At 33.9% G+C, this 26,225-nt stretch overlaps 1 protein-coding gene across 19 annotated transcripts in view; it reads right to left on the bottom strand.

The window, feature by feature from the left end:
* Positions 1-26,225, bottom strand: part of BIRC6 (baculoviral IAP repeat containing 6) — a 286,722-nt gene that overhangs the window by 244,082 nt on the left and 16,415 nt on the right. For all 19 annotated transcript variants that reach the window (XR_008915486.1, XR_458692.3, XM_007476045.3 and 16 more), the window contains exons 2-3: positions 11,964-12,145; positions 4,665-4,802 (exon numbers count right to left, since the gene is read on the bottom strand). Coding sequence is in view for 17 of the 19 variants with exons in the window: in XM_007476045.3 (XP_007476107.1) it covers positions 4,665-4,802; positions 11,964-12,145 (320 nt within the window). In the remaining 2 variants the exon portion in view is untranslated. The remainder of the gene's footprint in view (positions 1-4,664; positions 4,803-11,963; positions 12,146-26,225) is intronic.

The following is a 26,225-nucleotide window of genomic DNA, read 5'->3' as shown; positions in this document are numbered from 1 at the left end:
AGTGGAGAAGGTGGCCACCCTGCCTTACTTTTATATTTATTGGAACACATAGTATATCCCCAACAGACATAGCTCCTTTTGGTTTTTAGATATTTCTTATTACATTAAAATGGTCCCTGTGTGCTTTGTAGAGTTTTTAGCATAAGTAAGCGCTGTGCCTTTAAAAAAAAAAGGGGGGGTTAGCATTTACTGACTTTTTTTTTAAGCTTGTTTTTCTAATGTTGAACTTCATCCTTGCATCCTTGTTATAAATCCATTATTACTGAACCTGCTTTGACAAGGTTTTGTTTTTATTTAAAATTTTTGAATCTACATTAATTAGTGCCATTATAGTTCTTCTATATTTTAGAGCTTCCTGATTTATCTACAGAACCTTTTATTTCAGAGTCTGATAAGAGTGCTTGGTTTCTTAATTTTTGTATGGAATTGGTATTGTTATTAACAATTCAATAGAATCTTCCAATGAATCAATTCTATGAATGGATGATTAAAGATCTGTATTTGGTCTTCTTGGCTATTTAATATTCTTTAAGCTAATTTTTCTTTTGCATTATTAGTTTTGTCAAGATACACATGCATATTAAATACTGATAATAATTTTTTGCTTCTTCTGATTGTTGTGATTTCACCTGATTAATTTATTATGATATTTCCTTTATTTTAATAAATCAGATAGCCAGTCTGATTTCTGATCCATTTTGTAGCTTTTTAAGTTTTATTGGACTGCAGCTTTTAGTAGTTTTTCATATTTTTTTGTTTTCTAGTTATTTTATTTCTCCTTCAATTTTTAATATCTCTTCTTTGTGCCTATTTTAGTTTTTTATTTCTGATTTTAAAAACATATCTTTAAAACATGTTCATTAATAGATTCTCAGTTCATTGATTTCCTTGGATTCTATTTTTCTAAAGTATTTTTAGGGATATAATTTTTCTACAAGATTGCTTCAGCTATACCCCCCAAATTTTAATATTTTATCATTACTGTTTTTTCTCATACAATCAATTTCTAAGATTTGTTCTTTGATACACTCATTGTTTAGTACAGATATGATTTACTGTGGAAGTGATTCTAACAGCCTACATGTTTGTTTGGTTTTTTTTTAAACCCTTACCTCCCATCTCAGAATCAATACTGTGTATTGGTTCAAATGCAGAAGGGCAATGGGGGGGTTAAGAGACTTTCCCAGGGTCACTCAGCTATAAAGTGTCTCAGTCCAGATTTTAATCTAGGACCTTCCGACTGAGCCACCAGCTGCCACCTATGTTGTTTTCTAACACTAACAAGGGTGGTATGTAGCATATGCTTACAAAATTATTGCTTTCAAAAATTTATCACTGATGACAAATTAAGCAAATGGTATATTGATATTCATTCAGTAGCCCTTTTTTTTTTTAGTACTAACAGGGGTCTAAGGATTCTTTTCCAGACCTCTGGTATTATATTTCATCTACCATCTTAAAAAGAAATCCTTCAATATCCTCAAAATTATGTCACAAATTTATATCTTTTTGTGTGTCTTCTTGGTCTTAAGTCTAGATGGTTTTTGTTTTGTTTTTTACTTTATAACTACACTTAATTTCAACAGTAAAAATGACATCATAATTTGTCTATTACTTTCTCTAAGCCTTCACTGGGATTCTTATCCACTTTTCCACTTGCATGATTATAGCTCATACATACCACGTTCTTTTGCATCTTTCTGAAGGGGGAGGCATTTTCAATTTTATAATGTATTTTTCTATCTTTGAAGAAATTTTAAAATTTTATTTTGCTTTTCAATTAAAAATTATTTTCTCCCCCACCAACCAATTTTTTTAAAAAACCTAGTAACAAAGAGGCAAATTGAAGCAAAAAAAAAAGTCACTCCCTGACCATGTCAAATCACTCAATAAACATTTATTTATTAAGCACCTACTATATATCACTGTGCTGAAAACACTGGAGATACAAACAAACAAAAAAGGTAGTCCCTATCCCTCAAGAAGCTTACAATCTCATGAGAGAAAATAGTATACAAAAGGAAGCTAAAGGGAAGTGGATGTCTCATTCTGAATCTTAGGAGGTAGATATGATTCTTCATTATAAAACTTCCAGAATCCTGGTGGTCACTGGAATAATCAAAGTTAGTAAGCCTTTATAAAGACTGTTTGACTTTTTAATGTCCCTACTATAAATGGTCCTCCGGGTTCTGGTTGTTTCACTCTGCATCAATTTCTATGAGACATGCTAGGTTTCTCTTAATCCACAGCTTTCAATGTATCTTATTATTATAATGTATTCAATTAATATTTAGATACAGAATTTTTTAATTTAATTTTCCAATTTTTCAATACTATAAAAGAATCACTAGAAATATTTTTGTGTATATAATACTTTTTCTCTGATCTCTCTGAGGATAGGCCCAGTAGAGGCCCAGCTCTATTTGCAGCTCTCATTTTCTTGAATTCTATTTCTATTTATTCAGACAGCATCCCATAAAAGGTCTCATTAAAAGAGCAAATGTAAAGAGGTCCACAATTCCTTTTATAATATTCTTCAGAGATCTTTCCCAGCATTTCTTGTACTGCTTAGTCTCCAATGTATTTAGAATAAATTCCCTTGTTATGAACTTAGTTGTCAAGGAATCTTTGATCTATTGTGATTACTCTCCCTCTACAACTCCCCACTCCATCCACTGTTTTTTCCCCCAATTTTTTTTGTTTGTTTTCAAAACCCTTACTTTCTATCTTAATGATTAGTTCCAGGGCAGAAGAGTAGTAAAGGCTGAGCAATGGGAGTTAAGTGACTTGCCCAGAGTAGCATTCATAGGAAGTGTCTCTAAGATCAAATTTGAAAGCAGGATCTCCTATCTCTAGGCCTGGTTCTTAATCCAGCTGCTCCTGTCTTTTCCCAGTTTGGAGGTGAATCTACACCATCCTTCCCCATTTGCCAAGATAAAGTTTTGCACTTTGAAGAGATTTCTATCTTATTTTGCAGAAAATTTATGTAACAAATACATACATGATGATCATGTGTTTTTCCAGTAATTTTCCATTTGCCGTTATATTAAGTTAACTTTAGTAACTTTAACTTAAGTAACTTTAGCATCATTTTTACTACATACCATACTTTCTTCATTTTTATTCTTCTTTTGATATATGCTCAAGTGAGATGATTCAGGAATGGCTTCACCTGAGCTTTCTTATTTCCTCTGAATACAGAGCAAAATCAAGTTTCCCAATTCCATTATTTACCTCTAATAAGGAGAGCCTATGAACCTTCTCTTTAAAGAGCCTTCTTTATAAAGTCTTCTCTTTAGCTGCTATTTCCTAACAAAGGTAGCACAGTATAGCTGATAGTTTAGAACTCAAGTCTTCCAAGTTATAAATTCCAATCCCATCTCAGGCACTTTGTAGTAAAATGGCCCTTAGCAAATCACTTTAACCCCTCAGGGCCTGAGAATCTTCAACTAAGAGTTTGAACTCAATAACCCTTAAGTTCCTTCCTAACTTTAGATAGATCATTTTCTTTACCATTTTCAGTAATACCCAAAACAAAAAGATAGACAAAAATCATTTTTTCCAGAAATTTGTCTACTCACTGGTCAAAATGAGCACCATCAGCTAAGTTGACATATAGACATTCTAAAAATTAGGTGACCTATTAAACGTTAGATCATTGATTCATTAGCACTCTATCTCCATATGGCTTTTATTATTATGTAAGTATCAGAGGAATGGCATAGGACTAAAAAAGTCTTTTAAGGGATTTTCCCCCATAGGTTGCCATGGCCAGAGAATTCATCAAGTGGCCAAACTTCTGAAGATAATATCCATATTTCGATAAGTTGATCATTTGAAGACAGTCTAATACCAGGACCATAGTAGAATCTTTTCTAATCTATTAAAACATGGCAGAAGGAGGCAGCTGGGTGGCTCAATGGATTTTAAGGCAAGCCTAGAGTTCCTGGGTTCAAATCTGGCCTCCCAATACTTCCTAGCTCAGTGACCCTGAGCAAGTCACTTAACCCCATTGCCTAGCCCTTACCACTCTCTTCTGTCTTGGAACCAGTACATAATGTTGATTCTAAGATAAAGGTATGGGTTTAAAAAAAAAGTGACAGAACTTGGGGTCCTTTAACATAAATAATTTTAAGAAGCTAGGATCAATGACATACCACCATCAGACACCAAAATAGAAGTATATAGAAAATTTTCACTACAGACAAAATAAATGATGCCTTAGAAAACTAGGTTTGCTAGTTCTACACATCCCTTTCAGTTTGTGATACTTCAAAGCCAGCTTAGGTTCCTTCAACAAGTAAAATGAACCTTTGAGACATATCCAAATATTCTGATCTTCCAAGGAAGAAACTAAAGTCTTACCTGGAATACTTAAGCTATTCCTCTCCCCAGAAAAGAAGGGACCCAAAAGTCTATACTTAAATTAGTTTGGAACCATCCTCAACTCAAGGAGACTACACATAAAGACATGGGCAACCCTGAAAATTCAGCTAGCTAAACATTTAAACAAAAGATATTTAAATGTGTACGCTTCCAGACACCTTTAAGCTGGCAAGTATATTTTAAAAATACTATCTCTAGGGTTGAAGAGATAGACAAAGAGACAATGTCTTTCCTTATAACTCTAATGCAATATGTTAGTCTCGTTTGTAAATTCTTACCTTAGCAACTTTATGATTAGCTGCTGTTTCATGAGATGTATTTTTTAGTCCATCTTTCAGCTGGGTGATGAACAAGTCATATCCCTCAGAAGAAGAAACATCTACCTTCTCTATACAAGCAGATAAAAGCTGCTGGGCCTAAAAATATAAGAAAAACAAAAATTAAAGAATAAAACTTAATAAGTTGGGTTTTATTTAAGTGCACTATTTAAAGAATAAATTCCTTCATAAATTAAAAAATTTCCAAAAGTAACATTTACTCTATTAAAAAAGTTAAACTGTTGAATTTACTACATAATATCTTATGAGCTGGAAGCTCTATTTAGCAAGTTATTTTGCCCTATTTCAAATTATTCTATACTTGAAAATACCAGCATGACAATTGTATTTTTAAAAATACTGTCATATAAATTTTTCTCTAATTCAAACTTTCTCTTTACCCCATGTACCATTAGTTAAAATTAATAATACACAATGAGGAATTTCAAAATTATGGAAATTTTAAACTGCTTATACCACCAATCTGAGTATGAAATTATTTGTGTTATTTAGTAAATTAAAATGTGAGGAATTTTCTATTTTAAATAATACACTAGAAATCGTAAATACTTAAATATTTAAGATTTCTATAGGCTAATAGCTTCTTTGCCAAAAGGCACAGAAAATCCTAATAGGCAGCAATACTGTAAAGGAAAAAACATGCAACTTAACCACATTACTTCTTAAGAAATACTGTAAGTGTTGGGTTTTTTTTTAACCATCCTGGACAAACATGACCACAGAATAGATGAAAATGATCACCTCTCAAGGAAAAAAAAAGATGAACAATTAAAATGATACATGACTCAAAAAAAAAAACTAAGGAAAAACTAGAAAATGAATTTTAAAACTCTAGTTCTACTCTCAACTTTGTTATTTTCCAATTTTAGGCAAATAAATTCTTAAGTTTTGACATTGCTTTTCTTCCCTTTAATAACAACAATGTGGTACTCTTTCTGATTCAAGAAATTTTAGAACTGAAAATATCTGGAATTTCAAGGTATATCATGCTGGCTTTACAACATAAGAAAAATCCAACTCCAAAAAAATCATTTGAAAAACATGGTGTCATAGATACTTTAAGAATAAAAATTAAAACTTTATTCAGATTTCTATGATACCTCAAACAACTTTAAATTGATCATATAATATTTATTCAATGAAATTCATTATGCAAATAAAATTTTAGTTCATATATTTTCAAATATTCTCAAAAACTAGAGATGTTTTGTCCATTTTGAATTTTCTATCACAAACAAAACTAGTAATAATGTCCTAAAGGTTTTCATTAAATGTCAAATATTTAACAGTGGTACCATCTGCAATATCTAACCCAATCTTGGTGGAGTAACCTAGTAGATTCTTCCTTAAGAGTATATATTTCAGGGGGGCAGCTGGGTAGCTCAGTGGATTGAGAGTCAGGCCTAGAGACGGGAGGTCCTAGGTTCAAATCTGATCTCAGCCACTTCCTAGCTGTGTGACCCTGGGCAAGTCACTTGACCCCCATTGCCTAGCCCTTACCACCCTTCTGCCTTGGAGCCAATACACAGTATTGGCTCCAAGACAGAAGGTAAGGGTTTTCAAAAAAAAAAAAAGAGTATATATTTCATCAGTAAAAAGTGAGGGGATTTAGATCCAAGTGGCCACATGTACCTAAATCTACTTTTTAGTATTAAGAAGTTGGGTTTTTTTTACCCTTTTTTACCCATTAACCCATGAATACATGGGTTAAAGGCATATTGTTGGGGATGTAGACTCTAAATGAACATCCTAGTGTAAACAATAACATGGAAATGGGTTCTGATCAAGGACACATGGCTGCGGGAAGAGTGGGTGGGGGAGAAGGAGGGAAATAATGTGATTATTGTAACCAAGGAATAATGTTCTAAATTGACTAAATAAACTTATTCAAATGGAAAAAAAAAAGATTAACCAGCTGACATAAGTTACTAGGCAAAGGAAAGACAAAGATATTTTTATTTTAGAAAGGCATGCCAAAGCCATTCAAAGGGCTGAAGAAGCTCTAGAGAAATGAAACAAGGGTGGTAAAAGGTCTTAGAATCCAAGTCATATGAGGATCTATTAAAGAAAATGGGAATGTTTTACATGGAGAAGATGAGGCTCAGGAGAGACAAAATAACACTCAAGTGCTTATGAGGCCATGTATACAGACTGACAATCATGCTAGTTTTGTTTGGCTGTTTAAGGGCATCACTAGGAAAAATGAGGGAAATTTCAAATAAACAAATACAGATTTGATAGAAGGTAAAATTTCCTCACTATCACAAGCACCATGAAGTAGAACTCGCTGCCTCAGGAATTAATATATATCTCTAACTAGGTCTTCAAGCAAATAGCAACAACCATACTCCAGAAGTGTTGCAATAGAGATTTTTTAGATGCTGATTAAGTGGTTCCTGAAATCTCTTAGGACTATGAAGTACTGTGAGTCTCTAATATCCTTTTGGAAAATACAACCCAATAGGGGCTATAAGAGTTATAGATGATCTAATAGCCATGTTGATTTACCTGAGGAGAAGTCTTCCACAGGGTTCTGAACTTAATTCTCTCCTAGCCTAAATTTTAGGAGTGACTTGTTTCATAAGTAAAAAGTGAGGGAATTTAGATCTGAGTGGCTACATGTACCTGAAGCTACATTTTAATATTAGAGATTTTTTTTTCTTAAAAAAAAAAAACACAACTAACCAAACAATATCAGTAAGTAGGCAAAGGAGAGACATTTTTAAAAATCATGTCTATATACTGTCTCCGCCCACCCCCCAATTTCAACAATGTAAACCAAAAATTAGAAAGTACACTCATCAAATATTCATATAACAAAAAGCTTTAGGGAGAGAGCTCAGTGGATAGAAAGCCAGGCCTACAGGCAGGAGGCCCTTCAAATCTAGCCTCAGATACTGCCTAGTTATGTAACCCTGGGCAAGTCACCTAATTCCCATTCCCTAACCCTTACTGCTCTTCTGCCTTGGAACCAATACTTATCAATTCTAAGACAGAAGGTAAGGGTTTATTTTTTTTTTTAATGAAAATAATAAGCTTCAGGCAAGAGAAAAAAAAAAGTTCTGTGGGATTTATTCAGCCGAAATCCTGATATGTAAGCCAATCTTATAATAGAGCTATTGGAAGTGAATGGGACAAAAAAAAATCATAGGCAGAAGCAGTGTTGTTAAATATAAAGGAAGAGAATCTATCATACTACATAATCTGTACAGGTCAGATTCTACATGGAATGTAAACTTAAATTCTAGGTAGAATGTTTTAATATCAAAGGATTTTGATTTAAATATTCTGAGTTTGTCTGGTCCAAGTCTTCATTTTGATAGGTGGGGAAGCAAAAGTTCAGTAAATTTAAATGGCCTTTAAATAGTTAAGCAGGTAGCAGAGTTGACCTTTAAGTCTAATGAGCTTTCCCTATACTTCAATCCCTTCTAATTTTTGTTAGGTAGAATCTAGTATGTGAAAAATATTGAATTGATAAGCCATGTTTCAACTGCAAAATTCTAAGGACAGTGAGGATTGTGGTAACATATCGGTGGTAATAACAAGGATGGTTCAAAGGACAAGTGAGTAAACAGAAGCAGATATCATAGAAAATATTTTTGAAAAGAATGTATCGAACTAAATATTACTCCAACTCTAAGTTTCTACAAATTTATTCAAATAACTAAGAAAAAATTATTAGTTGATATGCATTCAGTGATATAGGAGGCTCAACTCAGAGCAGGACTGAACATACATAACATCAATCCTAGAGTATATAAATTAAGTAAGCCATGTTAATAATTAGAAGACTAAAAAATATACAGCTTTCTTGACATATGGAAAGATAATCCAACCAAGTATCTATAAATAAATTTCAGAAAATGCTTAGGGTTTAGAGGCAAGAGAAAAGAAAAGCTTTGAGAAGTAGGCAAAACAAGCTCCATAGGGCAGAATTTGGTTTTGTTTTGGATTTTTGGTCTTTGTTCTCCCAATGTCTAACACAATGTCTGGAATATATACAATAAGACAAAGGCAATAAAAACATGTAGTCAATGAAGAAAGAAGCTAAGGGTCAGAGGTGGAAGAATGATACACTGACAAAATCTTTTTCTTTTGTGATTTTTATAGGGAGAAGTATTTATGAAAATATGGTTACCAATCCAATCAACTAATAAACACTTATTAAGCAGGCAGTATAATATGTACAGATAATTTGGGGGTAAAGTACTAGTATAGGTTACTACTCCCATATTCAATAAATTCAAGTGCTTCTTCCAAGATCAAATATAAAAACTTTGTTTAATATTTAAAGACCTTCATAGTCTGGCTCTTTTTTCCTTCCTTTTAATTTTTATACTTTATTCTCTTGCTTTTTGCTCTGCAATTGAGTGATACTAAATGGTTAATTCAGGTTAAATCTTTTCTTAAAGATTTAGAATTTTGTATAAATAACTATGACTATTTCTTGAATTTGCTACCCAGTAGCTTTGAGCTAGCAATATCTACTCTGTGCCAGGTACTCTCCTAAATAACCACACAGGGGAAAAAATTGATCATTTATATTCTCTTAGTTTTTAAAGACAATAATAAAGTATCTAACAGCTGAATCAAATTAATGCTTTTAAGAATATAAATAAGTAAGTAATAACTAGCTGGGAATGCCCTCACTTCTCTTCACTACCTATGATTAGCAATTTCAAATATCTATCTCTTTTTTTACAGGATCACAAAGGAACTGGCTCAGTTGAAAGACTATTAACTACTTTTTAAACATGAAAATTAACAGGAAATATATAGCTGTTACCTGTCGTATCTGGATTTTGCTCTGCAACAGACACTACTCAAAGTTTAAAACAAATCAATGAGTTATCTTTCCAGAGATCTTTTTACTCTGTCCAGTTTAAAATACATGATGTACTTTACACAGGTACAAGAACTGGAATGTCATTGTTCATTAGTTAAAAGTTATGATGAAATCAATAAGAGGTGATTACTTAAACCCTAAATTTAACCAAATTTCACTGCTAGGTTAATGTTAACATTTGTGATCACCAGGAAATTCTTAGTTTATTCATTTAGACTCTTTCTGTTTTCACTATTTATTCCCCAACTCACAAAGACTTTATAACTTTATAGTGTTGATATGAAATTATCTCAAAGTAATATAAAATGTCCATTTATTAATAGCATGATGATACATGTAAACCAATATCATCAGTAACAAGGAACCTATATTCTTGAGAAGTAACTATTATCAAAAAGCTAATCTTCAGCATTGACCATTATACTCTAAAGACTGTCAACAGGTCTATTACAGAAAGGCATATGTACTTTGTAAGCTGCCCCATATCAATGGAATGAGGGTCAGTGTATATGAGTATACACAAAAGACAAATCTCAGGTTTGCCATTTATTTTAAACACTTTAATTCTGTGGACCTTTCAGTTTCCTCATCTAGTTGGACTTGATGGCCATTAAGGTTTCTGCCATCTCTAAATCTATGATTCTATAATTGAATAGCACACCTAAAATCAGCATTAATATTGACATCAAGTTGAATATTTGGCAACCTAGCATATTAAAAGAGCTAGTGAGAATCAAAAGACTATATGGTTCTAGTCCTTGTGCTGTCACAAATTGCTTATGTGCCCCAACTCTGTGGATTTCAATTTCCTTATTTAGAAAATTAAAGTATCAGAGTAGATGTGAGATCTATTCTTGTTCTTATATTCTATAATTCTACTGGGGGCTCCAACTCTCATTTGATCTAGAGGGATACTCCAAAACCAAAATGTAATGTAGTAATATGGTATAGTTAAAAAAAAAAAATCAGATTTATGATTCAGGGAACCTGATTTCAAGTAGACTCCAATATTTTACTATATTAGCCAGAGGGAAGTTGCAACCTGTTTGAAGCTCAGCTCCTTCATCTATAAAACATAAATAATGCTTATATGATCTATCTCACAAAATTAACGAGGAAAGCATTCATAGCTTTCAAATATTTTAAAAAGGGAAATTATTATTCATTTTACTTATATTTTAGAAACAAAGTTCTTTTCAGCTTTACTTAAGTATTAAAAACTGACTATAATTTTCTTAAACAAGGAAAAAAGGAATACTATGTATGCTAAAATATAATTCATATTTACTGCTGAAAAGACTTGCAGCTGTATTAAACATCAATTGGCCTATAGGATCATACTCTCAAGCATCCATCCTCAAAACTATACACAGAAAGAAATAAACAATGAAGAAAAATTTATAACTTCCATTTCCCAGGAGATTCTGAATATCAGCTCTGAATTCAGATATATTGCTGTTGACTGATGCAGGTTATACCTGTAGGATCATCTTTAGTACCAAATCAATTCAAAAACATTTATTAAGCATCTAATATATGCAAGGGGCATTGAAGATCACAAAAATGTACCTTGAAAAATTTAAAACATAACGTCTTACATGAAACAAAATAGAGAAAAATCAAAATAGAGTTCAGTATAATTAATACTAACTAAAATCAACATGAAAATGTTCACCCATTAAAACAAGGGGCTGCTAAGATTATCTAGCAATCATTTTTGATGTTCAAAATGCTAGACATTTCAAATTATAAGTAAGAAATCAGATAATAGACACTGCATTGAGCAGCTGAAGGTGCCAGTTTTTAGCTCAGTGCTAGCACATAATATACTTAATAAATGCTGGCTGATGAAAAAATTAGTAACTTCAAATGATAAACAACTGGTTTTCAATAGCTTGACACATGGAAACAAAAATATCTGAATAACTTTCTAAATGTAATACCCACATTGGGGGATTGCAGTGGGAGAATAGACCAAAAGTAGAGCTCCAATTGTGCTAGCTCAAAAAATTACTAAGAATTCAATTACCTAAAGAAATATACTTTGAGATCTGCGATTAATCCAAAACTGTAAAGTGACATTATAATGATCTTATTACAATTGGACATTATAATAAATTTTACATGATGCTTGAATGTAAACTTGGAATTTTGAATACTGCAAAATAATATCCAGTGGATACTGGTTTATATACAGGATATTACATTCTTTAACAAACCTCCACTGCATTACTGTACAATGGCACATCCACTATTTGAGTAAGATTCCAATAAGTCATAAATATATTTTATAAACCATTTCCAATGAAATATAATCTGGGTTCATTTAAGAATTTACACATATGAAAATACTTAACAGAAAAGTCAAAACAGTCACATTGAATTCTACTTACCTCTGTAACTGGTAATTCAAGCTGAACTACATCATCTTGCTTTGAAACTGGAGTTTGCAGAGCAGTGTCTAGCAACAAGATCCCATTAAGGTCTTTCCTACACCCTACTGCATAATCATCCACAAAGATAACTTTATCCACAGCAGATATATACTGACATTTCACCCGGCCACCTGGTTTGGCTGTAGAGGACAAAAATCAAATATTTGGCAAAAGGAAAAGTGTCCCAAGCACAATGTAAGAAAATCAAATCCATCATTTAAATGACATGCTGATCAACGCTTCCAAATGCATTTTAATAGTATTGTATCACATACTACACTAATTTCAGATTTTATCTGGGAGATTATTTTTTAAAAATCTCTATGCTAATATCTCCCACAATTCTGTGCCTAGGATCCAAATTTTGTCCTTAATGGAAAAGCAAGAAAAAAATTATAATCCTTAAATGTAATACATAGAACATCCATTACATGATGCCATAAAGGTGACCCTGGGTTCAAAAAGCAAAAGCTCTGGCAGGGTCTATGAAGTAGGAAAAAAACCTCTTGAAGATCCAAACAATATATTGTAACTGAAGAGAGACTTATTTTTAAATGGTTGGCAAGTACTTTTACAAGACTTGTTTGACCATAACCACCCAAGAAACAAAAGTATATAATGTATCTTAGTTTCACATGATTTTGATTTACCAATTTGGCAGAAAATGGGGATGGTACTAAAATTCAAAGTTTTAGACCATCTTCAATTTTTCATTTAGCTTAAACATTAGATTAATTTTGAGCAATTAGGTAATACAGTAGAGTGCTGGGACTAGAGTCAGGAAGACTCATCTGCCTAAGTTCAAATCTGCCCTCAGACACTAGCTGGGTAACCTTGGGCAAGTCATTCATCCTGTTTTGCATCTGTTTCCTCATATGTAAACTGAGCTAGAGAAGGAAATGGCAAATCACTCCAGGATCTTTGCCAAGAAAACCCCTAAAGAAGTCACAAAGAATCAAATGTGACTGAAAATTGAACAATTAGCTTAATTTAAACATTAATGTAACTCTACATGTGAAAAACTAACATAATGATCAAAATATTGACACACATAATTGAAGAAGACACCTACAATATTCTTTTTTTTTAATAAGCAGAAGATATAAATAAGTTAAATAGCATACCTCGCAAGTTCCTCTTAGAGAAATGAATAAAGGTTGAAACATATAAATACCCAACAGAAACAATTATTTCATCACCATGCCTTGTATTATGAATCACATTTTTTAAAAAACATTTAATTGCAGCTTAAATACCAACATCTGCTGGAGAAGATAAAAAGGTGGTAAAAGTCTACCAAAAACTTGACAAGATCCTTCAGACCAGTGGTTCTCAAACTTTTTGGTCTCAGGACCACCTTTATACTCTAAAAAATTGAAGATTCCAAAGAGGTTTTTGTAGGCTATGCCTACCAATATTTACTATATTAAAAATTAAAATGTCAGTATTATTATGAAAATACTTTTGGCTTTGAAGATCACCTGAAAGGGTCTCAGAACTCCCAGAACACCTTGAATAACAATGTAAGAACCACTGCTCCAGAATATTTAATGCCAATGTAGTCATCATCTACATTAATACTTGAAGACTTCAATGTAAAAAAAGAATATGGCAAAATGGCAAAAAATACTTTGAAAGTCAAGAGGATTTAGATTAAACAAGCACAAAAGAACAACACAAGAGAAAATCAGAGCTTGTATCTTACCAAACAGGTATGGATCAGTTATATAAGTTGTAATCATTTGCATACTGGATGTCTATCAGATAATTATTTTGGTCTGTGATTCTCAACATGAGTTGGGTCACAGAATGACTGTCAGATAGTCACTTTACAACATGAATCGATATTCTCAAGTTCTATTCCAAGTACTATCTTTTTATCCTGGTTAACTCTAAAAGTATATATAGTACAAACATTATAGAAAAGCATACTTTCTGTAGACCCCACGTAGTCTCCGATATATGCATACCATACACTGGTATGTATAGCATTTAGACACTTAGTCACACAGGCCATAGAAAGCTTTATTAACGAAATACCTCAGTATCAAGAAGTAATATGACTCATTCTTTGGAATGGTAAATTTCCTATTCCTTTCTTTTCTAGCATTCTATCTTGTAGCAATACCTAATTTCTCTATGTCTTCTATGTATACATAAACTGTTCAATAATTAGTATATGTATTTCATTAAAGAGTCCAAGATTATGTATATATATAGTCTACATCACCACCCATGGAATCGTGGCTAAATTTCTTAATTTCCGTGAAACTCAGGAAAAAAGAGAAAACTAATATAAATTTGAACTCATTTAGCTGTGATTCATTTAAGCACTGTCTGTCTTCCCACTTCCAATTCTCTTTCCACTGTAAAAGTTCTTCCTGTGCACTTTTATGTGAGATAATTTTCCCTAGTTCTCCCTTCTCCCTCTTTATCACCTATCTTTTTTCTCCCATCATCCCTACATAATCGATTCACTCTTGCTCCCACTTTCTAAGTAGAATTTGTCTATTTGTTATTGCACTGTTCAACGACTGAGATGGCGACGCAGCAAAGCACTGTGGAGTGCTTAGGGCGTGTTGGAGCACAAAGGACAACACGGCCATCCAATGCAGCTGAGGAAGTCTCCAGGTGTAACGACTTTTTGTGCCACTGGACCCAGGCTTCCAATGCCGAGAGAGTGGGACTGTCTCTGTGCACCAACTTTTCCACTTAAATCTCTTTCACGCACAAGTATCTTTGTGAACACTCATCTATCATAGATGAAAGCGCACAAAGACAATCGTCATCCTCGGTTACCAAGAGACTATTACTACTAAATGAGGCACACATATATTTGGACACTTTTCATCTGGAAACTCATCTAGATATCACCAGGTCTCTTTTTGTATTTCTAGCACTTAGCACAGTAACTGAAACATAGTAGACACTTAATAAATGATATTGATTAATTAATCATGGTTTCCAGAATCCCCACAAGATCAAATTAACTATGAAACTCACTCCTCAGTATTCTTTGCTCCTGGAGTAGAGGGTTGACACTGAAGAGGTCCTCCTTGATTTCCTGGATGCAAGGATTTCATCATTTCTCACTTACCCCCTTTCCCTACATCCCATCTCCTTCCTATGTTTTCATTTCTTTTTTATATACCATTTTCCTCCATTAGACTAGGAGTTCCTAGAGGGCAGGGACCATCTTCTGCCTTTCTTTGTTATCTCAGTGCTTGACACTTAATAAATGTTGACTAAAATAACCAACATCAAAATTTGTTTTGCTTGAATATACATGTTTATAACAGGAGTTTTTTTTTCTTTTTGTTCTCAATAGCACAGGGAGATAGATGGTGGGTTTTTACTGATTGAAAAAACATATAATTTAGAAAAAATGAAAAGGTTCCTGTCCCCAAGAAGCTCACATAGTAATGGGAGAGAAAACAAGCACATAAACTATGTACAAAAAGAACATATCCAATGTAAATAAAACAATTTCAGAGGGAAGGGATCTAGAAAAGATCCCTTCATAATTCTTTATACTTCTTTTTCCTTAACCTCAAACTACTCCACAATCTAAATAGTGCAATCTTAATACAATGTATGCTCCATTTTAGATTTTTACAAAATCTAGAGAAGAATTAATAGCAAAAACAAGGTCTACTGAGAATTTTTTAATTCTTACTATATGGTGGTATAATGTATCCAGAAAGCACAATGTAACAAAAAAAAAATTGGGTGAGGGCACTAATGGAGGGGGGGATCATAACTGTGATTTCATTAGTGAGGGAACCTCCCCCTTGCAAATCTGTAGCTCATATGTAATAGCCAAGTGTCTTGGGAGGATGTGGGACACTGAGTTATTAAATAAGCAGCCTATGATTACAGAGTCATTTTGTGTCAGAAGCTGAACTTGTTCATGTTTTTTCCTGTCTACAATACTCTATCTAGACCAGTGTTGGCTAACCTTTTCCAAGTTCAAGTGCCTAGAGGGCAAATTGAAGCTGTCAGTGAGCCACCAAGTTACCAGAGAGAGCTGAGGGAGGAAGTGCTTGCTTTGGGGGGCTAGACAGAGGGACAGAGCATGCAAAAAATTTCCCTGGGCACTGGGGGGGGAATAGAACAATTCCTGGAGTCCTGGCTCTGCACATGTGCCATATCTTCACCAAAGCTGATCTAGACTATTATATTGTTCCTTGTCCTATACATAGCAGACATGGAACAAATCTGTGATGAATTTGAATGTATATTTCATAAAGAATTATTGTCCTTAAACTGTTTCTTCAGAATATCCCAACTCATCTGAATTACTCTATGTAAGATATAGCTTTTCCATTCCAGCAAATTGCTTATATTAACAAATATTTAAACACTATGGGAAAAACACTGTACTAACAACAGAGATCTGTTCTGTTACAAAAATAATGACAGTTTGCCTTTATGTAGCACTTTACAAATATTATCTCGTTTTATTCAACAACCCTGAAGGAAGGTGCTATTATTATCCCCATTTCACAGACAAGGAAACTGAAGTACAGAAATATTAAGTGACTTGCCCAGGTCGCACAGTTAGTAAGTGTCTGAGGATGAATTTAAACTCTGAACCTCATAACTACTAGTCCGATACTATTATTTGCTGCTGCCTCCAGGAAGATTACATCAAGTTGAGTGAAAGCATATGAGGTAATATGAACACACATGTATATATAAATAAATTTATCCAAACTGCCATTGTCCACATCCAAAATCACCTTCAAAAACTGTAAATTTGGTTCCAATAATACTGTTGCTCAAAAGTTTTCCTGCAGTTCCTCTTTTGCCTTCAGAGATCAAAGAAGTCTTTTGAATAACCTCAATAGTGACAAACTCTTCCTTTCAATGTAAATTTGATTTTTGTAAATTGTTAAAATTAATAATAGCTAGCATTTATATAATACTTTAAAGTTTACAGAGTGCTTTGCATAAGCTATCTCATTTAATCCTCAAAACAATCTTTTTTTCATATGAGGAAACTGAGACTGAAAGAGATGATATGACTTCCCCAGGGTCATAGAGCTAGCAAATATTTGACACATAATTCAAATTAGGGTCTTCTGACCTTGGACTCCAAGTCCAGTGATCTGACCACTATGACACCCAGCCATTAATGTCCTATTCCAAAATATCTTACTTTAGCATCAAGATGATAGTGAGTCTCTAGATCAGTGGTTCTCAACCTTTCTAATGCCGTGACCCTGCAATACAGTTCCTCATGTTGCAGTGACCCCAAACCAAAAAATTATTTTGATGGCTACTTCAAAACTGTAATTTTGCTACAGTTATGATTCGGAATGTAAATACCTGATGTGCATTATGTATTCTCATTGCTACAAATTGAGAAGTTGAGAACCGCTGCTCTAGATAAACTCAAATAGATACTATCAAACTGGAAAAACCTCAGACATAAGCAGAGATAATAATAAGATTACCTATTTGGGGTAATGATTTTTTTCAAAAACAATTTATTAAAATGTCCCATTAAAGCTCAGAGGAGTTCCAAATTGTTATGATAGGGAGTGGGCTTAGACTAAAAATATATATATAGTAAAAATATATCACTTGTAATAAAAAAATTATTGTTAACATTATTAGGTATCATGATCAAGCTAGATCACAAGATCCTAAGATGATAGATTTTAAGAGTTGGAAACAACCTTAGGAGCCAACAAAATCAATCTCCTTATTTACAGACTAAAGCATAGACAAGTTAAGATCCTTCTCAGGATCTTACAGCTAATAAGTGTTTGAACTGGAATTTTAATCTAGGCCCTCTTGACTTAAAGTCCAATATCACAACCACTCTAATATGCTGACTATCCTGTTGATTAACATAATTTCCACAAAATAGAAATTTGACTATTAATAAACAATTGTTTATTTGTATACTCAAAATAAGTCTGAAAATATTTCCAAAAGAAAACTTCTAACAGTATTTGAGCATTAGTCAGTAATATTACAGATATAAGTTTAGGGCATCTCATGGTGATCACTCTTAGACTGTTTCTTAAATATTTTTAAAATCATATTAGAAAGAGTAATATAATTTCTTGGTGAAAATCATTAAGTTATCAAAATTTTGTAGAGGAAGAATGCGTTTAGTCTCTATTCAAAGGATAAAGAGAGAAATTTTAGCTGGTGCAAAAGGTGCTCAATAAGGGAAGGTAAAGACAGTAAATTGAGTCCATGAAGACTATGGAGTGATGAAGACTATTTTTCTACTATTTTTCCTATTAACACATAAAAGCTTGAAAAAATATAAAGTAGTGAGAAAAACATACTGTAAGTACTGTTTTAAAAACCAAAGATATTGGCATATTCCTCATGAAATTCAAAATAAGATTCATAATCAATGTGATCACATTCCCACAATATGAGAATTTCAACTTGAGAAGAACTGAGCAAATTATCTTCCAGAACATCTCTAAAGGGCATTAGTTTTAAACCCATGTTGTATTCCGCAATGATTATTAATCAGCAGTTTCAAGGGTATTTATTTAATACCATTCTGATGTCAGAATATTCAGTGTTTTGAGGGCAATATTAAGAATATATCTATCAATGTGCCTAATGAATGACACTTCTGCACTTTCAGGCAGCTAACAGATATCAATAGATAGTCTTCAATGTCTAATTGTTAAACACATGTTTGTTCAAACAAATTTCAGACCTACGATATCTATCAAATAGTACAAGGCACAAAAAGTCTTAAAGGGTTTTCCTTATCTGGATTTTCCTGAGATATGGGATCAGAGATTTTGGAGCTAGAAGGGACTTTAAAGATCATCTGTTCCAATTCCCTTTTGCAGATGGAAGAAACTAAGGCTAAAGAAATTATTTCCCCAAGATCACACAAGTATTAAGTGTATAAATGGAGATTTTAAGCCTTTGGACTTCATCTCCCAGAAGTCCCTTAGTTTTTCCCAGGGTTCCATTTTCCTGCATCCCCATGTTTTGCTTGATTGTATTTAAGAGGCTGTAACCCCTCCCTTGTCCTCTTTTGAACCTGCGACCCAGCTGAGATCAGGTAGTTCTTTTGCTTTAGTTATTATTAATAAAACTTCATAAAAATATAATACTTAGTTATTATTAATTTTAAAACCCACATAAGTATCAGACAATAGAATTCAAACTAAGGTTCTCTGACATAATATCACACACTATGTGATGCAGACTCGACTAAAATCCTGTCTTTTACAAGACTTTCCCAAATCTTAATTCTAGTGCCTTCCCCTCTGCTGATTTTTCCGATTTTTCCTCCATATAGATAGCTGTATATACATTTAATTGACTATTGTCTTCTCCATTAGATTGTAAACTCCTTAAAGACAGGAAGTATCTTTTGCCTTTTTGTATCCCCAGAGCATAACAATATCTGGCATATATACATGCTTAATAAATATATACTGATTGATTTCATTGAACATCTGTGCTTCCTTTTCTATTCTCCAAATAAAACATAAAAATATATAGTAAATGTTGGTAAGAACTGGAGCATAGCCAAAGGGCGACAAAAGAATATCTACCCTTTGACCCAGCCATAGCACTGCTGGGTCTGTACCCCAAAGAGATAATGGATACAAAGACTTGTACAAACATATTCATAGCTGCGCTCTTTGTGGTGGCCCAAAACTGGAAAACGAGGGGATGCCCATCAATTGGGGAATGGCTGAACAAACTGTGGTATATGTTGGTGATGGAATACTATTGTGCTCAAAGGAATAATAAAGTGGAGAAGTTCCATGGAGACTGGAACAACCTCCAGGAAGTGATGCAGAGCGAGAGGAGCAGAACCAGGAGAACATTGTACACAGAGACTAATACACTGTGGTATAATCGAACGTAATGGACTTCTCCATTAGGGGCGGTGTAATGTCCCTGAACAACTTTCAGGGATCCAGGAGAAAAAAAACACCATTCATAAGCAAAGGATAAACTATGGGAGTGGAAACACCGAGAAAAAGCAACTGCCTGAATACAGAGGTTGAGGGGACATGACAGAGGATAGACTTTAAATGAACACTCTAATGCAAATACTATCAACAAAGCAATGGGTTCAAATCAAGAAAACATCTAATGCCCAGTGGACTTACGCGTCGGCTATGGGGGATGGGGGGGAGGAAAAGAAAATGATCTATGTCTTTAACGAATAATGCTTGGAAATGATCAAATAAAATATATTAAAAAAAAAAAAGAACTGGAGCATAGGGGGCCTAAAACTAAACACATTCTTCCAGTCTCACTTTTAATTGGTTTTCTATTTAGCAAACCTATTATTTATGTACAACCTCACATTCAGTCCTGTTTGGAGTATTTTTTTTTGTTAGGCAGTTCAATGAAGTGAATATAGTACTGGGCTATCTCCTGAATTTAAATCCAGCACTAGGACACTTACTACCTATGTCAAATGGGCAAGTCATAATTTCTTAGCATCCATGTTCTTCATTTGTAAAATGAAATTAAGAGATTAGCCTCAATAGCCTCTAAGATTGTTCTCAGCTTTAAATCTATGATCCTATGAGTGTCAAAAAACCACTCATGAAGTCAATGTAAATAAGTGCAAACACATATCTCCAAGTATGCAATATTTAACAATGGATTCCACATTCAATTTGCTTCTCATAAAATGAAGAGAAGAAAGAAGGAAAATCTTCCCAGTTACTAGAGCTCCTTCCCCTTACAAATATACCCTGTATTTATTTTGTATATACTTATATGATCATGTCAACTGGTCCCATAATATCCTGGTAAATAGAGGGAGAAGAAAAGGAAGCAGTATTAAATTTTCTATTCTTGGGCTCAATTACAGCTACAGTGATTGTAGCCATAATTAAAATTAAATGGGGCTTATTCCTTGGATGGAAAGCTATGGCAAATCTGGACAGTAGACTAAAAAGCAGAAACATCACCTTGCCAAAAAAGCTTAATATATCCAAAACTATGGTTTTTCCAGTAGTAATTTTGGCCATGAGAGTTAAACTATTAAGAAAAGTTGAGCATAGCAGAAGTGATGCTTTCAAACTGTGGTGCTGGAGAAGGCTTTTTGAGAGTCCCTTGAACAGCAAAAAGATCAAATCAGTTAAAAGTTAAATTAATTCAGACTATTAATTGGGAAGACAAATACTGAAGCTGAAGTTTAAATATTCTGGCCACAAAGCGAGACCAGACTCATTGAAAAAAAAATTAATGTGGGGAAAGATTGAAGGCAAAAGGAGAAGGCAATGGCAGAGGATAAGAAGGCTAGATAGTGTCAGGGAAGCAATAAACATAATCTGTGGAAGACTGAAGAGTTTGGTGTGCTATGTCCATGAGGTCATAAATAGCTGGACATAACTCCATGACTAAAACACAAAACAACAACACATATATATGTTGTTTCACCTAATAGAATAGAATCCCCTTGAAGGTAGACTCAATTAACTTTTCTTCTTTGAAACCCTAGTACTTAGCACAATGACTAGCAAAATAGGAACTTAAGAAATTCACTGCCAATTGATTCATACACATTTTTATGTAGTCAAATGTTGGTATTAACAATTAATTCTGCTGTCAGATGGAGATTCTAAAAAGATAAAATTTACTATCTATGGTCAATATCTTAGACTGAATATAGGCCAGCTCCTTAAAATTAAATCCTTATAAAAGGAAAAGCTATAGCAATTAAAAAAAAAAAACCACAGATCATGGGGTTCCCTGTTTGATACAACCTAGCAATGAGAGGGAAAATATAGTCTATGCCAGTGATGGCGAACTTATGGCACAGATGCCAAAGATAGCATGTAGAAAGCTCTCTGTGGACATATGGCCGCCCTTCCCACCCCCCACTCCCCAGAGTTCATTACTAGAAAGACAGAGGGACTTGGGTGGAGCTGCTCCCTTTCCCCTCTCCACCATGCCTGATGACATTTTTTCACATCAACCACCTCTCTGCCTAGCAGCCCCAATGGGAGCCCTTCTTCCTTCTCCTGTATGGAGGCAACACAGTCTCTGGGGGAGGGGCAGAAGGCAGCACTCATATCTACAGCAAACATTATTTTGCCACTCAATGAAAAAATGCACTTAATATGCCTGGTACCTACCTACCAGGTTTATAAAAACACTATGGAATCATAGAAATATCAGAGATGGAAGCAATTTTAACAGTCATCAAGTTTAACCCAGAACAGAAAAAAGAATCACATCTCTGCCAACTGATCATCTAACCTCTATTTAAAATTTTCTAGTAAATGAGAACCCATTGCCTCTCATGCCAGCATTTCACTTTTTGAGAGCTTTAATTGGTAGGAATTTTTCCTTATATTACCCTTAAATCAGTTTTCTGGCATTGTTCCTAATTTTTCATTCTGGGGCCAAGTAGAAAAGTCAAATTCCACTTCTACATGACAGTTCTTTAAGTGTACTTCCAAAAGACAGTTGTCACACTTCTAAATTTGCTATTCTGAATGATGCAAAAATCTTAAAATACTAGCAAAGAGATTATAGTAATTTATCACAAAGATTATTTTTACTATGACCAAGTGAGATTTACACCAGGAATAAAAGGGTGGTTTAATATTAGGAAAATTATCACCATAAGTGACCATATCAATAATCAAATGAACAGAAATCACATGATTATCTCAATGGAGGCAGAAAAAGCCTTCTTTTTACAAAATATAACACCCATACCTATTAAAAACCCTAGAAAGCATAGGAACAAATGAGCCTTTCCTTAAAATGATAAGTAGTATCTCTCTAAAACCATCAACAAATATCATCTGAAATGGGGATAAGTTAGAAGCCTTCCCAATGTGAAAATGGGATTAACTCTCCTCTATTTATTCTTTAGATTTTAGCCACCAGGAATGTAGATACCCCCACTTAATCCTTAAGGGGGGGTGTCTATGACCCACCTGTGCTAGCCACTGACAAATCAAAGACAACTGACTACCCACTGGCACAGGAAGTGAGGCAAAGAACTGTCTTTAAATATGGTGTTAACTTACTGTGAGGGAGTTATTCCCCTTAAAACTTGGCCTTGGAGGAGTTCAGACTTGAGACCTCAGATTGCTTCCCTTTGGACTGACACATGGATGAATGAAAATGGCTGACTTCCTTTCCTTGGCTTTTCTGGAGGTAGTAGCCTCCATAGAGGCCCCTAGTCTTGGAAGTCTCAAGGCTAGAAACCTTGTTTAATTAACCACTGTAGCCCTGCCTGGTTCATACCAGGTCTCTGTCTCTGTCTCTTCTGTTTCCTTACTTTCACTCTCTATTTGTAAATAAGCTACCATAAAAGTCATTCTGACTTGAGCGATTCATTTGGAATTAAGTAATTAATTCCTGGAGACCATACTCTTAAATATTTAGTCCAACCATAATTTTACCCCTTACACAAATAAGATCAGGAGTGAAGCAAGGATGCCCATTATCATCATATTATTTAATATTGTACTAGAAATGTTAATTTTAGCAATAAGGGAAAAAAGGGAAATTGCAAAGTAAGCAATGAGGAAACTAAATTCTTTAAGGACAATATAATGGTATACTTAAAGAATCCACTAAAAAACTAATTGAAATAATAACTTTAGCAAAATTGCAGGATACAAAATAAACCCAAATAAATTATCTGCATTTCTACATATTTCCAAAAAACAGAGCAGCAAGAATTAGAGAAATTCCATTTAAAATCACTCTAGACCAGCACTGGTCATTTGCCCAAACTGCACCATCAAGCTGCCTGTGAGCCCCCCACATTACCACAGAGAAAGGAGGAAGTACACACATCGGTCTGCTGGACAGAGGGGGCAGGGCATACAAAAAAATGTCCTCAGGCTCAGTGGAGAGGAGGAACAAAGCAGCTCCCTACAGCATGCCATGGCTTGAGTGCCACATCTTCACCAACACGGCTCTAGACAATATAAAATGCTTGGTAATCTATTTGCCAAGACAAACACAGGATTATATGAACACAATTACAAAACACTTAACTCCAATAAAGCTAGACCTGTACAACTGGGAAAGTATTCATTGCTTATGGATAGGCTGAACTAACAATATAAAAAGACATTCCTACCTAAGTTAATTTACTTATTCAGTACCATATTAATCAAACTACCAAAAAATTATGGTACGGAAATAGAAAAAGATAACAAAATTGATCTGGAAGAACAAAAGAGCAAGAATATCAAGAGAATCAATGAAAAAATGTGAAAGATGGTGGCCTAGCAGTACCAGATGTCAAACTGTACTATAAAGTTATAATCACCAAAACAATCTGGTAATGACTATGAAATAGAATCAATGGAATAGATTAGAGGTAAATAACCTCAGCAATCTAGTGTTTGATAAACCCCAAAATCCAAGCTTTTAGGATAATAACTCATTATTTGGCAAAAACTGCTGGGAAAATTGGAAAACAGTATGGCAAAAATTAGGCACAAATCAATATCTTACATCCCATACCAAGATAATGTCAAAATGGATATATGATTTAGACATAAAGGATATTATGAATAAATATGGGGAACATAGAATAGTTTACCTGTCAGATCTATGGAGAAGGGAAGAATTTATGACAAGAGATAGAAAACATTATAAGATGTAAAATGAATAATTTTGACTATGTTAAATTAAAAAGATTTTCCACAAACAAAACCAATATAACCAAAATTAGAAGAGAAACAAAAAGCTAAGGAAAATTTTTATAACAAATTTCTCTGATAAAGGTCTCACTTCTCAAACACAAAGAGAACTAAAGTCAAATTTATAAGAATATAAGCCATTCCCCAACTGACAAATGGTCAAACTATGAACAAGCGGTTTTCAGATAAAGAAATCAAAGCTATCAATAATCCTATGAGAAAATGTTGTGAATCACTCTTGCTTAGAAAAATGCAAATTAAAACAACTATGAAATACCATTTCACCCCTAGCAGATTGGCCAATATGACAATAAAAGGAAATGATAAATGTTGAAGGGGATGTGGCAAAATTGGGACACTAATGCATTGATGGTAGATTTGTAAACTTATTCAAGCATTCTGGAAGGCAATTTGGGACTATGCCCAAAGGTTATAAAACAATGCATACCCTTTGATCCAGGAAAACCACTACTAGGTCTGTATCCCAAAAAAGTAAAAGGGAAAGGACCTACTTGTACAACACTATAGCTGCTCTCTTTGTAGAAGCAAACAACTGGAAATTAAAGATGTCCATCAATTGGGGAATGGCTGAGCAAACTGTAGTATATCATAGTGATAGAATACTAATATGCTATAAGAAATGATGAACAGGATGATTTCAGAAAGAGTTGGAAAGACTTTACATGAACTAAAGCAGAGTGAAATAAGCTATGATAGACTTAGCTGCTTTGGGCAATGCAATGATCCAGGACAATTCTGAGGGACTTAGGACAAAGAATGCTATCTACCTCTAGAGAAGGAACTGTTGGAGGCAGAAGGCAGACCAAAGCATACTATTTTTCCTTTAATATAGTTTATTTGGGGGGTTTTGGTTTTACATGACTATTCTCTTACAAAAATGAACAATACATATATAACCCAGATCAAATTGCTTGCCAGCTCCAGGAGAGTGAAAGGAAGGAGGAAGGGAGATAATTTGGATCATATAACTTCATAAACATATGTGGAAATTTGTTACTACATGTAAATGGTTAAAAATAAAATAAATAAATCTACTCTTCTGTTTAATAAACAATCCCAATTTTCTTAAACTGGACCACATGGCTTGGCAAAAGTTCTGTCATCATTATGTTCACAAAGAATGCATTCTGAGGAGAAAGTTGTCTGTTTTGGTTCCAACTTAAAGTGCACAATGGAAAATAATAACATAAGTTTGTAAAGGTGAGCTATACCAAGTTGTAGGGGTCCTGAACCCAGAAAGCAAGTCAATAAGCATTTATTTATTAAGCTCTTACTATGTATGTGCTAAGCACGAAAGATATTTCAGAGAGTCAAAAAGTCCCTGACCTCAAAAGAGCTCACATTCTAAGCAGGTAAACAATATATAAATAAGTACATACAAAGATATACAAATAGTATCTCAATTGATCCTCACCACAATCTTGTGAAGTAAATGCTATTTTTCCAGTTTGCAGTTGAGGAAACAGAGGTTAAACTTGCCCAACATCACACAGCTAATAAGAATAGGTTTGAACTCATATTGTCCTAATTCCAGGTCCAGTTCTCTATCTAC

The sequence above is a fragment of the Monodelphis domestica genome, chromosome 1, assembly GCF_027887165.1.
Source record: "Monodelphis domestica isolate mMonDom1 chromosome 1, mMonDom1.pri, whole genome shotgun sequence".
In the NCBI taxonomy this organism is placed as follows: domain Eukaryota; kingdom Metazoa; phylum Chordata; class Mammalia; order Didelphimorphia; family Didelphidae; genus Monodelphis; species Monodelphis domestica.
This window is presented reverse-complemented; position numbering and strand designations above follow the sequence as displayed.